Genomic DNA, 17,223 nt, shown 5'->3' on the forward strand with positions numbered 1-17,223 from the left:
GAAGGAAGCCCCACTGAGCTCAATGGGGTTTTATTCTAAGTAGACATGCATAGGATGTCATGCCTTAATCCAGGCATCCCCAAACTTCGGCCCTCCAGATGTTTTGGACCACAATTCCCATCATCCCTGACCATTGGTCCTGTTAGCTAGGGATCATGGGAGTTGTATGCCAAAACATCTGGAGGGCGCAGTTTGGGGATGCCTGCCTTAATCTATGGGGCCATCATTTTTAGGTCACCTTACATTGCATTTGTTAAATGTTTACATGGGATAGGCAAGGCACTTTCAGTCCATGTTTTTTTCTTTCTAATTTACACATAATATGCACATGTACAATTTTTTTCATTGCACACAGGTCCTGCTATCGGAAACCTCAATTGTCCAAACACAAAGGGTTATACCCAAACCTTGCTACACTAACGGCTGGTTCAGATATCCGAACAGCCAGAGTTTGTCCACTTCCTTACTTTTTTGTCTTTTGCTGGTTGCTGGCAGCCATATCAGGCAGAAACCAATGAGAGAGGAGATGAGACAAATCACAGATTATAAATGCTTCCATAGGAAATGATGGAAATTGCCAGCTCATTATGTGAATGCTCACCTAATGAACTATTTGCTGGGAATGCCTTGTGTTTGGAAATCAAGACTTGCATGTACATACTGTATATACATTCTTGCAAAGCACACTTGTTGTAATATATTTCATGTTAGTTTGTGTGTCCCCCCCCCACAGACACATGCATATTATGTACAGCTTATCTTAATATATGCATTTTTGTAGAACTTACATGGTTGGAGAACTGTACTGCAAAATTCAGAGGAGTAGGAATGTAGGAAGTCTGGTAGTGTTTTGGGTCACATATTATTTAGTAAATTTTGATTTAACAAAGAGCTACCTATAATTGCAAACTGAATCAAATATCTCCCCCATCCCTAATGAATACCTAAGGAGTTCTAATCATGCACCAAAAATTCTCCAAATTTATCTTTGCAAACAGGTGTGTTGTACAGGTGGTCTTGCAGTGACCAGCAGCTGTTAAGTGGGCACTGGAGGGCATCCATTCACACCACCACAGGACAAGAAAAGACCACTGGGCTTGAGATGAGATTGAGCTCATGGGTGTGAAAAGGCCAAGTTTGGTGTTTCCAAAAATAAAGTGTGAGTGAAATTATCAAGGCATTGTGGTGTGCACAGGTGCAATAGTATAAATTTACTTTTTAAAAAATAAAAAGGTAAAGGGACCCCTGACTGTTAGGTCCAGTCACGGATGACTCTGGGGTTACGGCGCTCATCTCGTTTTACTGGCCGAGTTAGCCGGTGTTTGTCTGCAGACAGCTTCCGGGTCATGTGGCCAGCATGACTAAGCCGCTTCTGGCAAACCAGAGCAGCACATGGAAACGCCGTTTACCTTCCCGCTGGAGCGGTACCTATTTATCTACTTGCACTTTGACATGCTTTCAAACTGCTAGGTTGGCAGGAGCAGGGGCTGAGCAACGGTAGCTCACCCCGTCAAGGGGATTCGAACCGGCAACCTTCCAGTTGGCAAGCCCTAGGCTCTGTGGTTTAACCCACAGTGCCACCCTACCTAAATGAGCCTGTTTAATGGGGTGCCAGCTTTTACAAGTGTGTGTGATATTTTTAAAACCATAGAGTAGCCTGGCTTAGTAAGACCATACTAATGTACAGGCTCCAAGAAAGGGGCTTGCAGCCACTTTGATTCTTCTCACTGTCACACCACGCTGAGCTAAACTGGAACACTGAGTTCCCTGAGTTCTAGCCATGGCCATGCTCCATCGTGCAGCAATGGAAAGAGCAGTGGGGAGCCTAGCAGCTGCTTGCTATCATGCACATTGCTGTGATGTTGCTAAGCCTGTTTTGCCAACCAGCTCAGTTACAGGTTGGGAGTGTGTGTGGAGATTGCCACCCAATTCATACAAATAGCAGTAGAAAACCACATGGGGTAGAATATAACACCTGATGTATCCTAACTGCAGATTTGAATTGATTTTTTTTAATATTGGCATGGCATAATGCAGGAAGTCCCACACCATTTGCCACTGTGAACTAGAGGGCTGGAAGATAAACATCTTGGTGTGTTTGGACTGGACTGGACTCCAATTCCCACCAGCCCCTGCTTCTATGGCCAATGTCAAGGTGGGTGAGAGTTGTGGTCTAAAATACCAAGAGGGCACACAGTGGCACAAAGCTGATCTAATGGAAGCTCTTGTGGGCTTATAGTTCCAACCTCCAAGGGATGTTAGCTTCTGCCTCTGCAGGACTCATTAAACTGGTCTTTCCTAGAACACGGAGAAACACACTCAGTAAATCTTACCTGAGCATGGGTCATTTTCAGTGTTACACTTTCTATAAATAACACACACACACGATGCAAAAGTGAACTGTTTGCTTCTAATTCTGAAGGAAAAGAATGCTTGCAGGGTTGGAGGGGATCCAAAGGGCCACCTAGACTAACTCACTGCAATGAATTCGCCTTTTTCATCACAGCCATGTGTTTAGCTGTCAAGCCAATTGTCCCTCACCCTTTATAGTGCACCTGTAGATCTTTACATTTGCCCCTGTTGAAATATAGAGGGTTTTGTGCTCCTGCTTTCAGTTGGTTGATTTGAATTGCTTATTGTCTATGTAAAGTATAATTCCTTTAATTTACACTGAAATGGGAATGCCTGTGTGTATTTCAGGAAGGGTTTAACTGAAAGATCCCCTTGAAGCTAAATTAAGAGCAAAAATGGGGCTATCTGAGCTGTCTTCTTGTGTTGATACTTAACTCTTCTCAGGTAGCTTTGACATGGTGTTTTAACCCTAGATCTCACGAGAGGTACTGAATTGCACCATCTTGGAAGGTTGGTGGCTGGAGTTCTCTGTTCTTAGAATCTTTAAGAGTAACGATGTAAATGACTCTCCTGGAGCTGCATAGTTTAAGGCAGGAAGTAGGCTGGAATGCAGGCTTTGAGGAGAGACAGATTTCTGCTAGGTCTGTTGTAAATCTTACATGTTTTGTAAGATGCTGTGTCTGTACCTTGGACTGACATATGTCTTATGGAACTGTTTGCATGTATCATCTGATGTTTCCGTTCTGTTTTGAGGAAGTTCTGCGAGTTCTGAACAATCTAATGGGTCCAATGCTTCATTTCAAAAGAAGTCAGTTTTTATGCATCCAGTCACTTCAAACTGTGCAATATTAATAACTACAATAGCCTATAGATCAGCCTTCGCCAGTCTGATGTTCTCCTGATGCTTTCAACTGCGACTCCCTTCAGCAGAACTGTCAGTCTGGCTGGGGCTGATGGGAGCAGGTATTGGAAGAAATTCACACTAAAATGCTGATGGGTTTCCACACGGACTATTACAAAGAAAATTCAGAACTTGAAATAACAAGAAACTGAGAGAAGCCAAAACAGGCATGATTTCATCCCTGTGGCTAGATGACAGTTGCAGGGGAAGAATTGCTGGAAAAGACTGTTGCCCTTCTTGTGTGCAACTACTGTGTTCCATTGTGGGATGCTGGAGGGTATGGAGAAGCAGGTTGTGTGGAGAAAGAGGACCAAGGCAGCAGGATTCTGTTACCTCTCCAGGCAGTGACTGCAGAACCTGAAGAGGGTTGCTGTTGGTACATTTATGTACATTGAGGTGCATTTTTGGAACTGCATTACTTTTCATGTCACTGTAAATTGATGTGGCTTCCTCCAAACAGAATGGCCAGCCTTTTCTGTCTGGCCCCTGTTCTTGTGCTTTTAACATCTGCTTGACCTGCAGACATTAACAGATGAAAATGCTGATGTCCTGAAAAACTGCTGGTTTCTACAGACCTAGATGCCATTAAAAACACAGCAGCTGACCAGGTCAGTTCTTTTTTCCTGGTCAGTTGGCCATCCAACATTGTCATCACCTCCCGCCGCCACACACCCACACCCTAAATAATGTCTTGAAACTTGTTCTTTGGTGATGGGAGTGAAAATTCATTCTCAGATACCCTTCCCAGCCCCCATCACAAAAATACAGTACAGTTCCCAGGGGTCCCTTGGGGAGAAGGAATGGCTGTTAAAGAAGTTTATGTCTACAACACAGACCCCAGGAGAGGGAAAGTGAGATGTTTGTATCCAGTTCTCTTTGGGGATAAATGTTCTCAGATGTCTGCCCCCCCCTCCCCAAACACACACACACCAGCCTGATCTTAATGTTGCCTACTGAGAATTCCAACACCTTTGCAATAACTTCTGCTCTCCAGGTTCTGCAGAAATCCCTAAAGTCCCGTCCACTGACCTTCAGAGGTAGCAGCAGGGCCTGACAGTGTTCCCCCCTCAGGGTTCTACCTTCTCAAAACTCACAGCCAGAGAGGTGCTGCTTATAAAGCAAGCCATGGATGCTTCCCTCTCATAGTGGCTCACTTTCCTCATCCCAGCTAGTGTGGATATTTCAAAAGAAAAATCCTCCCCAACACACCTCCAAGGTTGCTCAGGAACCATTTGTATAGGGGTTTGAAATCTAAACTGTTTTATATAATTGAAAAATACCTGACCTTTGCAAAGCACGTCAGGGTGATCCAAGCTGCTCTTGTACACTATTCAGAAACCATTTCCCAGCACCTCTCAGGTGGGTGCCATTGTCATTATAAGAGAACTCATGGTGACTTCCAGGACATCTTTTTTTCTAGAAAAATAGCTGTGGGTTTTTTTGTATCTATAAAAGATAATAAAAAAATCTTCCCCAACTATGGACCTACATGGACCAAACTACATGGATAACCTGATGGGGTTTCAGTGGCATGTAGCTTTGTTTTCCTGGAACTTACTGATGGAGCAGGCATCTGCCCAACTACATGTTTGATTTATTTGTCCAGACCAGAAGCCTTATTAATATTTTGAATAGCTTTAAACCTAGTTTTCAATGTCTCGTGACATACTTAAATTCCTCTTTGAAATAATTTCTGCATGCTTGCATAATGCTGTAAGGTTTGACCCAGTGCTATTAAGCATCCAAGCTTTTATGGAAAAATTGGAAACATTTCGGGAGGGCCTGCTTGAGATGCAACCACAGGCAACTAACCGATTGCTTCGTTTGCTCCTCCTGCCAAGGGGCTGAGCCAGGGCAGCCTGACCAGCACCACCAGCTGCTCCCAGATGTCTGCCTGTCTTCAGCCAGTGGGATTGGAATGCCTTACTGCAATTGCCCAGGTAGGACACTTTGCATTCTCAATACTCCTGGGTTGGGATTGAAGGGTCAGCCAATTTCATTTTCTCCATTTCTCATTTCTCCAGTTTTAAATTTATGCAGCAATTTGGAAGAAGAAAAAACCCCTCATGAAAATTGTTCAGAGTTTTCATAAAAACACATTTTTATAAGCAATTTTAACAAATGTACATATTATTCCAATAGCTTTTCTTAATATAATGTGTCTTTGTATGCCATTTTCACTAATATATGTGCCCCTCAATTTGTGCATTTTTGGAAGCATTATTTGGCTGGAGAACTGCACCATGCAATTGGGATAAATGTGAGTTTTGAAGGATGGTTGTGTTTTGATTCTCATATTGTTTCCAAGAGTGAGAATTTGATAGATCTGGCTTTAAATGTGAATGAAATAGAAGTTTGCCCCAATCCCTACTCCTGAATGGGAAAGGTCGTGTTTGCTTTCAACAAGAATAAAACTGCCCCAAGGTGACAAGATCAATCTGCCCATACTGATGAGCAGCCTTGGGGCTCCCGCCAAAAAAAGCTGCCGTTTTTGGTGCTGCATCACCCTTCCTCTTCTCCCTCCTCCACATCACATGGCCCCCACTCAGAATTTTGGGTGGAAGGCGGAAGAGTCCCTGAGACCCTCATGTGTATGTGTTGTGGACTGGGTGAGGGAGGAGGAGGCAAGTGACTGTTGGGGAGGAGAGGTGAAGCAGTCATGGCGGCGGGCGAGGGTGAGCAAGGGCCCACCAGTGGGGTTGTTGTATGTGGAGAGTGGTGAGCCCCAAAGAAGAGAAGGGGAACTGTCTGGTGAGAAGGGGAGGTGGATGCATCTCCAGAGGAGGCTGGGAGGCATGGCAAGTGTGTTGAGGGTCCAGGTCCTGTCCCAGTTGGCATCATCAGGATGTTGGAGGGTATGTCACAGTAGCACTGATAAAGCCAAGTTGCACACAGGCCAGCACCTCCAGCAGGTTCCCCAGTAGCAAAAGGGAGGAAGGTGCTTCTGGGTCCTGCTATTGGAGACCCCCAGCTCCAGATCTCTGGTGCCTGGCCCCAACATTACATTGTGTGCTGGGTACCTTTCTGCTGCTCTTGAGCAAAATTCACACCATGCATTTAAAGCAGGCATGGGCAAACTTGGCCCTCCAACTGTTTTGGGACTACAACTCCCATCATCCCTACCTAGCAAGACCAGTGGTCAAGGATGATGGGAATTGTAGTCCCAAAACAGCTGAAGGGCCAAGTTTGGCCATGCCTAATTAAAGCATTGCAATAACACATGAAAAAGCCATGGCTTCCCCCAAAGAATGCTGGGAAATGCAGTTAACGGTGCTGAGAGTTGTGAGGAGAGCTGTTCGGCAGTGGAATTTGCTGCCAAGGAGTGTGGTGGAGTCTCCTTCTTTGGAGGTCTTTAAGCAGAGGCTTGACAGCCATCTGTCAGGAATGCTTTGATGGTGTTTCCTGCTTGGCAGGGGGTTGGACTGGATGGCCCTTGTGGTCTCTTCCAACTCTATGATTCTATGATTCTATGATTCTATGATTACCCTTCCAGAATGACAATTCTCTGAGTGAAGAGAGGTAAACCGTTAAACCAACTGCATCGCTGTGAAGGGAATGGGGGGGCAGTCTCCTAACAGCTGTCAGCACACTTAACAAACTGCACCTCCAAGAATCCTTTGCAGGAAGTAATGGCTGATCAATAAATAGTGTTTTAAAAATTGCATGGTGTGGATGTGGCCTTAGTGGAAGAAAAGTAGATAGGTAATTGGGGCAGGGGAAGGGGGAACACAGGATGCAGACCAGGAACTGGGGAGTATGAGGACTTGCTGTGCATATTTATTTATTTCATTTGTTTGCCACCTTTATCTTCCAAGTATCTCAAGGTGGTGTATATGGTTCTCCTCCTCTCCATTTCATCCTCACAACAACCCTGTGAGGTGGGTTAGGCTAAGAGATGGTGACTGGCCCAAGGTCACCCAGTGAACTTTATTGCTGAGTGAGGATTCGAACCTTGTTCTCCCAGGTCCTAGTCCAATACTCCTACCACTACATCCTGTTTTCTACTTTAGGAAATGCTTCTGTGACCTCTGATGGCATCATAGTGCTACTGTCAGATTTGAGGCCTTCTGCTGTTACAGTGGAGCAGGCCTGTTGAGTGACAGGTTCGGAAAGTGAGGGCGAGAAAGGAGAGGGAATCACTGTGAATATTTATAGGCGCCGTCTGGATCAGGTAATGCCATTTGCGTGGGATAACCAGCCTCATGTAAGCAACTTGCTGAAGTCTAATTAATGCATGAATGGGTTAAAACCAGAGAGTAAACTATCCTGCCAGGTTCAGCTTTGTCCACTTCTATTACCTTGAGAAGAAATCAATAATTTCAATCACAGTCTACCTGAGAAGTAGGTTTTAGTTGGTTGCTCCAGCTCCGACTGCATGGCTCTGACCAGCCACTCTTGGGTTCTTCATCAAAAAGTTCTGCCTCAGACTTGAAACATGGCATCCAGGAATTCTCCTTTTTCTCTCTGTATTTTTTCCTGAACTAGCAATTGGGAGGCTGCATCCACACTATACATTATTTTTAAAAAATAATTTTCTTGGTTTACAATGTCTCTTTTTCAGGTTGTGTTTTCTATGGATCAGTTACATTTGTTGTGAGGCATTAGTGTTGTATACACTATAAGGTGGGGGGAGTGGGGGGAGAGGGTGGTGGTGGGGTGGTAATAGAGTTGCCATATTTTGAAGAGAAAAAAAGAGAACACATTTGCCTATGCCTGGGGTGGGGGTAGGGGAAGCAGGAGCGGGCATGCAACGGGGCACGTTGTGGGCTGGGTATGCGCTGGAGCGGCATTGGATAGTGCCAGGGATGGATGCGGCAAAATGTGTGTATGCAACATTTCTAGAAAGAAAGACACAAAACTAATGACAAAAATTTAGTTGGGAGGAAGCAACTCCATGGGAACCACTGACGTAGTATATTTCCTTGCTGGTGAGAGAGGTTGGGAGTGGCCTAGGGTGTCTTTGGTTGTCTTTGGTTGGCTGCAGTGAGATTTGTTTATTGGGGGGAGGATGGATTGTTGGGTCAAGGTAGCCACATTGTCAGGGGATTCTTGTTCTTGTCTTGTTGGGCTTTGTATGTAATAAAGGGGAGGCATACCGGGGTGAAAACATCCTCTTCTATTTGTCCCCATTTCAGTTTCAGTCTATTGGTTAGATTTTCTAGTAAGGCCGTTTCCCATACTACTTGATCCCAGTGGTCCATGTTTACTCCTGACAGGTCTCTCCAGTGTCTGCCTATGAGGCTTCTGACTGCTGAGAGTAGGGGGGTTATGAGCTCTTTATAGTGTGAGTGGGCATTCTTATTTTGGAAGATGTTCAGTAGGGCCAGTTCTGGTGTGACTTCTTGTATACAAAATACTTGTTTAGTTATTTTGTGTATTTCTTGTAGGACTGCTGTCTAGTAGGGTTGGATTTGGGGGCATCCCCACAACATGTGGAGGTAGAGATGCCTGTGGAAGGGCAGCCTCTCCAATATTTTGGTGAGGTTCCTGGGCATATCAGCACCAGTCCCCCTGGTATTAGGAACCACCTGTAAATTTCAGAGTGAGTTCTCTTCTTTTGGATTTAAATGGAGGTTTAGATAACATTCTAGTCCATTGGGGGGTGTTGTGGGATTTTGGAGCAGTACAGTGGTATCTCGACATCCGAATGACTCGACTTCCGAAGGTTTCGACTTCCGAAGTCAACAAACCTAGAAGTCTTTTCGCCGCACGTGCGTTCTGCACCTGCACAGAAACGGTGCGCACGGTCATCACATGCACAGAACCGCATAATCGCACTTCGCGCATGCGCAGAACAGGCACTTCAACAACTGAAGACTTCGACTTACGAAGACGGCCGCAGAACGGATTGTCTTCGTAAGTCGAGGTACCACTGTATTTTGTATATTGTGGATACCATCCCCTTGCCATGTTCCTCTGCTGCCAGGAGGAGATTTTTGAAGGTGGTCAAGGGCCTAGTGGCTGCTGATTTTACTGCTGGATTGTTTAAGAAGGCATGTGGTTGGGTAATTGGCTCTCCTCTAGTTTGTCTTGTATTTTTTGTGTTGATATGGGCTTGCCAGGTTTTTTATCTGGTGGTTTTGTGCTGCTTGTTAGAATAGTGGGTGATGAGCCAGGGGGATTACTGGGGATGGGGTTGGAGATACTGGTAGTTTGCCTACTTTTTCCTTCCATGCTCTGTGTGAACCTGTTTACTGTTGTGGGGATTTTCCTTAGTTTGTTTTGGAGAAACAAATGCTGTGGTGGTGGGGTTTTCTAATGTGTCTTTCTCCAAGTGCACCTGTTGTTTCTTATCATCTTCTAGAATGTACGAGATTATGTGGGGCAATTGGGTGGTGAAGTAGTATAATTCTATGTTGGGGATTTGCCATCCTTCTTCTGAGGTGGGGAGGTATATGTGTTTGTGTTGAATGGTTTAAGTTTTAAGGTTCATTACTGTTTCACAAGAATGTGTATCTCTTTAAAAGCCAGAAGTAAAAGTCATAACCTAGTTTTGCAGCTGTGGGGCAGTACAGCAGGTGATGTTAAGTTTGTGTAAATTAAGCTGTGTCAGCAATCGGATACAGTATATAAGAAGCGTTGTGTCCTTCTCTCTGGACCCTGGTGGGTGGGTCACTGGATGGGTCATGCTTTGTAACTTTTTGTAGAATTAATGTAACTTCTGTTATTTTCTTTAATTAAAACAATTCTCCTAATTATACTCTGCAGAATGCTTTCCTCAGCGCAGTTAACCAGTTTAAATATGATAACAGTTTGGGGCTTATTCTTGGTTTCTTGACCACACCATACATATGAAGCACTATGACAGCACTTTAAACACTCATGTGTTCCCCCAAAGGATCCTGGGAAGTGTAGTTTGTTCAGAGTTATTAGAGTTGTTAAGAGTCCTCTTAGTTTCCTCACATTTCTAAAATTCCCAGAGCTTTCAGAGAGTAGGGGCTGACCATTAAACCACTCTATGAACTGTAGCTCTGGGAAGGGAATAGGGGCTTTCTCGGGCTGGCAAAGGCTGAATTTGATTTTCTCTCTCTTTTCCCTTCTGCTTTTCTCTTCTTCCGTTTATTTTTCAAAAGCTGCCATCTATTGTAGCCCTTTTAGCTCCCCCCGCCCTGCCCCACGGCAAAGATACCAACATATGCGCTTCCTAATAGCCCAGCAGCGGTAAGAATGATCTAACAGAATGTTAATAAAAAAGGGTCTTGATGAGGACAAAAAAATAAATAAGCCGGCCATTGCTGGTGTGCAATGCCTGCCACCAGTAGATTGAAAAGTTGCATATGGCATCTTTAAAAGCCTAGGAAAAGCAAGCCTTCCATTGGTGCCACAAAGGTAACACTGACACAGCCAGGAACCCTTCCCTACGGAGCAAGTCCCAGAGGCAACAATAGAACACATCATTGGATCTCTCCCTCTATCTCTCACACAGGCACATTTTGGGCAATCTTGTCAAAATATAAACTGTTTAAGTGCTTCCAAGTATTCTTGTTTAGCATCTCATGTTACCATACATAATTTCCTTGGCAGGGTTGTTGTACCTTCAGAGCTGCATGACTGGGAGAAACATAATGGGTCTTCTTGCCACTGCTCCCAAGAAAAACCCTTCACCTGCCTGTTCTGCAGCTTTTCACGGCTGCATCTTTCTTTTCCCAAACCAGAGAAGTACTGATGAGGAAGTCTGCACTTGCTGACTTCTAAAAGGCAGATTCCACTTGCTCTCCTGTGGCTCCTGACCATTCTGCTTCTGCCCCCAACTCCTGTCCAGGTGGCATCACTATGGAACCAGTGTTCTGCTGCTCACATGGAGAGGAAAGACAATCTCTTATTCAAGTAGGCACACATGATGAAGATCAGAATACTACATGCTCCCCCACCCCATTTTTTAAAAGCAGCAACTAGGGAGGCAGGTTCAATGGTGGTAGGGGGGTTTAACCCTTCCCCCCCAAACCTTTTACTTGATCTAAATCACCCTGAGAAGTTTCCAGCAGTGTCTTTTTCCTCCCCCCACTCCAAACCACAGCACAGGGGGGCAAGTAAAGTGATGGAACAGAAATCACACAAAGACTAATGTAAGTTCAGAATTGCTTAAAATTCAGTTTTTATTTAAAATGGGAAATGACCTCGGATAATGGCAAATGCCCTCATATAATGGCAAATGCTCTCAGATAACACCATACAATGATTTCTCCTTCACCACTGACCACATACATAAATCTGGTTTGGGAAGAGGATTCATTCCACCTCATTCAGTGGTGGGAACACATCCTGAATTACAGCCTGGACGTCCACTGGATGGAAGAGAAAGGAAAAGAAGTGAGTCATCCTTACAACCAGGCCCAGACTCATCACTAGGCATCCTTAGTCAGCTAATGCCCCCTCCCATGCCCTGGCAAAGCCCAGTGGGGCTGCTACCCACCCCCCAACACCCCCACCCCCATTGTCAGACCATTGGGAGTCACTGGCCTCCACCACTTGGAGTCAGCATCCCCATAGCATCTGGGAACAGCTGTTCACTCTCCACCTTGCTTGGGGGCTTGGATGCAGGGCTGGGATTCCAGCCTGAGGCAGGTGTGTTACAGCAAAGAAGTGAGCCCTCCTCAGAACCCAGTTAGGCTGCCAAGGATGGCTTTGGTGTGGAGAGTGAACCCTGTGGTTTTTTTTTCTGTGCTTGCCAGAATGGTGAACTTGCCTTCACTGATGTTTTGGAACAGTGCAGAGAGCTCCTGGGGGAGAATCCTATTTATGACCCCAGCCTGTAGAATCAAGAAAAGCCTGAATCAGGTCCTTTTTAAACCCCAAAGCAGCTGCTGAACCCCACTTCCTTGCCTCCAAGGACCTCCATGTTGCCTAGTAGGTGGAAGCCAAAGGGCAGCACCAAAGAAGTTCGCAAACAACTACCACCTGAATAATCCTGGACATTGGGAGACCATGTTACGTCTCTGCCCGACATCAGGCTTGGATGTCTCTTTCACTGAGATAGTCTTTTCTAAGCCATTTTGAGAAACCTCTCTGGGCCATAAAACAGATACTTACAGTCATGTATTTCAATGCATTTGCCAGCAAAATATTGATGCTGCTGGTAGCCAGCGCCCTTTCCTGCACATCATCTTCATTGAAATAAAAGGTCAGCGTCTGTGGGAGGAAAAGGCACGATAGTATCAGGGGGCTGGTTTGAACTAGAGAGGCAAGCTAGCACTTCCACCAAGGAATCTCCCACACTATCTGAGGGAGATCCTTTGTTCAATGTTCCAGACAGCTCAAAAATGCTTTCTCCCAAGTCCCTGAGCCCCAAATTTGCTTTGGGGGCCCCCTCTGGCTGCCCCACCCAGGTGGAGACTGAAGAAAGGGCCTTGACAAGGGTGGCCCCTTGTCTGAGTGGCCTGCCCTTCTCCAGCATGTCAGGAGACACCCATGTTCTGGGTTTGTGATGCTGCCTGATCAAGCATTTATGCCAGCAAGCTCTGCTGAAATGAATCAATACCCCCGTCCCACCAACACACTTACTTCCAAGAGTGTTTTTAGGCACTCAACGGTTGGGTCCTCAGTCAGCAGGCGCCTCACAATTGCATGAAACAGCTGCTTAAGGGCCTGGTGGTGAAAACCATTTTCACAGAGGTGGATTCACAGAATCACAGGAGGAGATGGTGTAGAAAGGCATGGTGGGGGGAGAATAGTTAACAGATTTTTAGTACTGGATAAGAGGGAGTGTGATACTGAAGCAAACTGGCAGAATAGAGACAAAGGCCAGCTTCAAATGAGACTAAGAGTTTTCACTCATGGACAAATAATGAGGCAAAATTGACTTTCTGAATGGAGGTGACGTATAAAAAAATCCTTGTGTGTAATAGCTGGAAACCAGTGAAACCAAAAGCATTATCTGTGTGTTTAAGCTTACGGTCTCGCCGAAAAATTAGTAAGAAATGAAAAGATGTGCAAAATTTACAGGAGATAAATTGAACCAATAGAAGTCAAGAGTAATGATCAAAGCTACAAAGAATTTACCTCCCTGTCAGCATTGTTCAGTCCAGGAATGTGAGCAATCGGATAAAGCATCCCACGGATGATGGCCTTTTTCCTATTAGTCTCATATGGTGGTCTCATGAAGCTGTCACGATGAAGCAGAAAATATGAGGTTGAATTTTCCAAAGTCCTATGGATGATTTCCAGGCTTGTTGGGAACCCCACAGCCTCTAATTTTGGACCTCTGAAGCATGTACATTAAAAACCTACACAACCCACTGAAGAACTAATCCCATGCCAGACAGCTCCCTATTAGCCCATCAAGTCCCAGCTTCCGCTAAGGAAGGGGAGAGATTGGTGGAGTGGATACACCCAGACCCGGAAGCATAATAGCCACCAGCGATTTTTCTTTTCTTTTTTAGAGACAGAAGCTGCCATTGCTCCATCCTGCCTACCCTCTTAGCTTGTTGTCAAGCTCAAGATGGCACTCTTGGCCCATTTGTTCAGTCATTGCTATTTCCCTGTGTTTTTATTCTACCCTCTCAGTCTAAATTGCCAACTGCTAACTGCCCTTTCCTCAAGCAGCTCACAAACACCCCACTTCGCCATTTCTAATTCCCAAATACACAAACAATGCCAACAACATACGTGAGGCAGATGATGTCATTCATTCCCCTTTTCAATACTTTGGAGGGGGCCGGAAACATGTACCATCTCTCCATGATGTCCTGAGAAGAGTTCAAAGAGCAGAAGAGCAAAGTCAGTTCCCCATGGAATTCGGGGGGGGGGGGGCTGCTCCAGCCCCAGACTCAGTTGGAATGCCTGCCCCAAATGCCTGCAAATTCTTCTTCTTTGCCAGACCCAGAAACTTCCTTTTCACACCCAAACCCCATCCCCATCCCTTCTGCCCACCTCCCCACTGGATTTCTCATCCTGAACCTCACTTACCATAATGACCTTGGTCACAGGATCTTTCTGATACACCACTGCTTCATGGCTCACATTATAGGTTTGATCACATGTGAAGTGCACACAGAAGAGGAAAAAATAATCCCTGGCCAGATCCTGAAAGTGGAAAAAGTCAGGTTTTTAATCAGGAATGGACTTTCTCAACCTCACACCTGTGAAAGCCATGGGGGGCAAAAGGGATTGCTCCTGGATCCCAGGGGACAAACATCAAAACTGGCATTTTCCTGGACGGTGGGTGGGGAGAGGCAAGGGAACTTCCTGTGCTTGTACATGCTCCCACAGATACTAACCTCGAGAGTGGTTTCAATGGCCTCTTCCAGCATTTCTGCAACTGAAAGAGGAGGAAAGAATGTGAAGGAAGGTTCATCCATCTATTTACACCTCCTGCATCAATTTCTTACTAAACCTCTTGCCACCACTCTTAGGCCCCTTCAGAGGACCTTTTCAGATGACCCTCTCTGCTCCCCGCCTGCATTCCCCCATCCCCTCATATCTCCCCTTCACTTTGGCCAAGCCCCCATCCACTTTCCCTCTCTCCTGCTTGTCACTCTTTTATTTCTTTAATGTGTTGTGGCTTTATTCTGCACTGTAAGGCTGGTGGTGTATAAAATGGCATGTGGAGTGGAGAGACTGGAGAGAGGGAGAGAGGCTTCTTCCCTGTCTCATAATGCCAGGGCCTAATGGGGTCATGCAGTGAAACTGATGAGTGGAAGATTACAAGCAGTCCAAGAGGAAGGACGGAACTCCCTGTCACTAGATAAGGGGATGGCTGCCATATGGGACAGATTAGAGAAATTTGTGACAAATAAGGTCATTGGCAGCTAAATATTTTCCCCAGGAGAAGAGGCAGCATGTCTCTCAATAGCACAATTTCTGTTGTGGACTTTGCCCAAAACATCTGGTTGGCCACTATGGGAACAGACTGCTGGACTAGATGGGCCACTGATCTGCTCTAGCATGGCCTTCTTACAAGACTCCTTGCTCTCATCCTGACCTCTCCACAAAACAAGACACCTCCCCATAGCACCTTCACCTAACCTCCCTCCCTAGGCAGAACTGCTACAGCAACACATGCACCACTTTCACATACTTTTAGAAGAGATCCTTAAAGGGGTGACCTCTGCAATCCCAAGACAGTAGGCTTTGTGGGTGGTTAAAGCTAGAAGAGATGGGGGAGAGGTGAGAATGAGACCCAGAGCCAGAAATATTGTGGGGAAAATGGTCCCCTGTGGAGACCACGAAAGCACGGCAGAATAGCCCAAACAGAAAAAATGTATAGCCTTCTCTGTTTCAAACTATTGAATGGCAGTTCAGTGAAATGGCCTCTAGCATTTCTGACACATCAGCATCTCTGGAGAGGGGCTGCTAAAGCCTCCACTCTCCACTGATCCCAATGAAGGCACAATGATCCCCCCCCAAATCCTGGCAAAAGCCACATTCATTGACTTCCCATCAAGGTTCAGTTTTGTTCAGTAGCAATTCTCAGTGAAACAGCTTGCACCATTACAGCTTGCACCATTAAAAAATATCCCCCATCAAGGTTCAATTTTACTCAATAGCAACACAGTGAAACTGCTTGCACCACCCCAGCTTTCACCCCCCCCCAAAAAAATCCCCCATCTAGGTTTGAGTTTTGCTCAATAGCAACACAGTGAAATCACTTGCACCATTACAGCTTGCACACACACAAAAAACGCAGGCACAATTCACTCTATACAAAACTTAGTGGAAATGGAAAATGAAATGATATCATGACCAATATAGGATTTACACAGAAAATAGAAAATTGAGTATATAGAAATTTATACAATATTAGAAATATATATATAATTAAATTATTAGCAATTGAATATGATTTGGACTTGTACCAATAAGTGGCAAGGTAAAAGGTAAAGGACCCCTGGCCAGTTAAGTCAAGTCAAAGACAACTAGTACTTTCAAAGCAATCAAAGTAAATATAACTCCCATCTGCCCACCCCACCTCCCCAAGCCCATCTAGTTAGGAAATCAATCAATGTCCCTAATATATCACATAAATGAAAAAACAACAATCCATTCTTACCTACCTCAAGGCAATGATCCAAACCTCACAGCAAACCAGACAAAGTGAAGCAGATAGCAAGCAAGGAAGGAAGAAACCAACCAACCAAACCTCCAGAAAATCACGCCCCCCAAAAGAACCACCTACATCAGTAATGTGACTGAGGCATGTGTCTTTCCAGACAAAGTAGAGGAAGAAACTTTGGTCCTACTGTATCTACAGTTTCCCAGGCTTTGACATGCATCCAGTCAGATTTGAGCTTGCTTCTCAAAACAAAATGAGCTCCTTCCTTTGTTTAGATGGAATGGCAGCCTTTACTGCCACTCTAATCAAGACGCCAAGGTCTCCAGCAGCCTTATCAAAAATTAGAAATATGTGTACAAAGTTCCAAGGAACTTCCGCAGATGAGACACCAGCATGGCCCAGTATTGTGTGTTTTGATTCATCATGGTTACTTTACTGTGCACAGTACAGAAAATCTTCCAAGTTTAGGAGAAGGCCTGTAGATCAGTGGTGGAGCATCTGCTTTGAATGCAGAAGGTCCCAAGTTCAAGTCCCAGTGGCATCTCCAGGAAGGGCTGGGGAAGAAATAAAAAACCGTGTCTGAAATCCTGGAGAGCTGCTGCAGTCCGGTGCAGCTTCCTAGTTTTACAGTCCTGTTTCATCGTTTATCCTAATAACAAGCAAACTTCTCCACAAGACATGCACAGTATAGAAGTGTTTTTCTATATAAGAACACAAGCACAAAAATCCTGAATATAAAAGGAAGGACATTTCAATAGAGAAAAGGTGACTTTTCTTCTCTTTTCTTCTTTTTAACTTTCGTGCACCAAACTATACTCAACCTAGGAAAAAAGGGGAAATCAGTGTGATTTTCTAGTTGCCACAGGCACACAGTGGAAGAGAGGAGGCTGAGGGTTCACCCAACTGCCTCTCCCCCCCTGAGAGAGGGAGACACCTACCTCCCAACATTTCCACAATGAAAAGAGGGATGTCCTATTCC

General features: G+C 45.1%; 2 protein-coding genes across 8 annotated transcripts in view; one reads left to right on the forward strand and one right to left on the reverse strand.

Annotated features, from left to right (window-relative positions):
* LOC118084299 (uncharacterized) overlaps positions 1-17,223 on the forward strand; it is a 57,132-nt gene that overhangs the window by 15,357 nt on the left and 24,552 nt on the right. For 4 of the 7 annotated variants that reach the window (XM_088664674.1, XM_088664672.1, XM_088664678.1 and 1 more), the window contains exons 2-3: positions 3,776-3,861; positions 5,095-5,193. In XM_088664674.1, the coding sequence (XP_088520800.1) occupies positions 5,172-5,193 (22 nt within the window). In that variant the 5' untranslated portion in view covers positions 3,776-3,861; positions 5,095-5,171. The remainder of the gene's footprint in view (positions 1-3,775; positions 3,862-5,094; positions 5,194-17,223) is intronic. The other 3 variants (XM_088664671.1, XM_088664677.1, XM_088664676.1) reach the window with 1 other exon arrangement.
* LOC148686606 (uncharacterized) lies at positions 11,483-17,192 on the reverse strand. Its single transcript, XM_088665401.1, has 10 exons — positions 17,183-17,192; positions 15,270-15,338; positions 14,386-14,510; positions 14,159-14,275; positions 13,859-13,938; positions 13,253-13,355; positions 12,755-12,838; positions 12,284-12,382; positions 11,940-12,003; positions 11,483-11,538 (listed from the first exon to the last, which is right to left on the reverse strand). The coding sequence occupies exons 1-10, from the start codon at positions 17,190-17,192 to the stop codon at positions 11,483-11,485; spliced, it is 807 nt and encodes a 268-aa protein (XP_088521527.1).

This window comes from Zootoca vivipara, chromosome Z2 (assembly GCF_965207765.1).
Source record: "Zootoca vivipara chromosome Z2, rZooViv2.hap1.1, whole genome shotgun sequence".
In the NCBI taxonomy this organism is placed as follows: domain Eukaryota; kingdom Metazoa; phylum Chordata; class Lepidosauria; order Squamata; family Lacertidae; genus Zootoca; species Zootoca vivipara.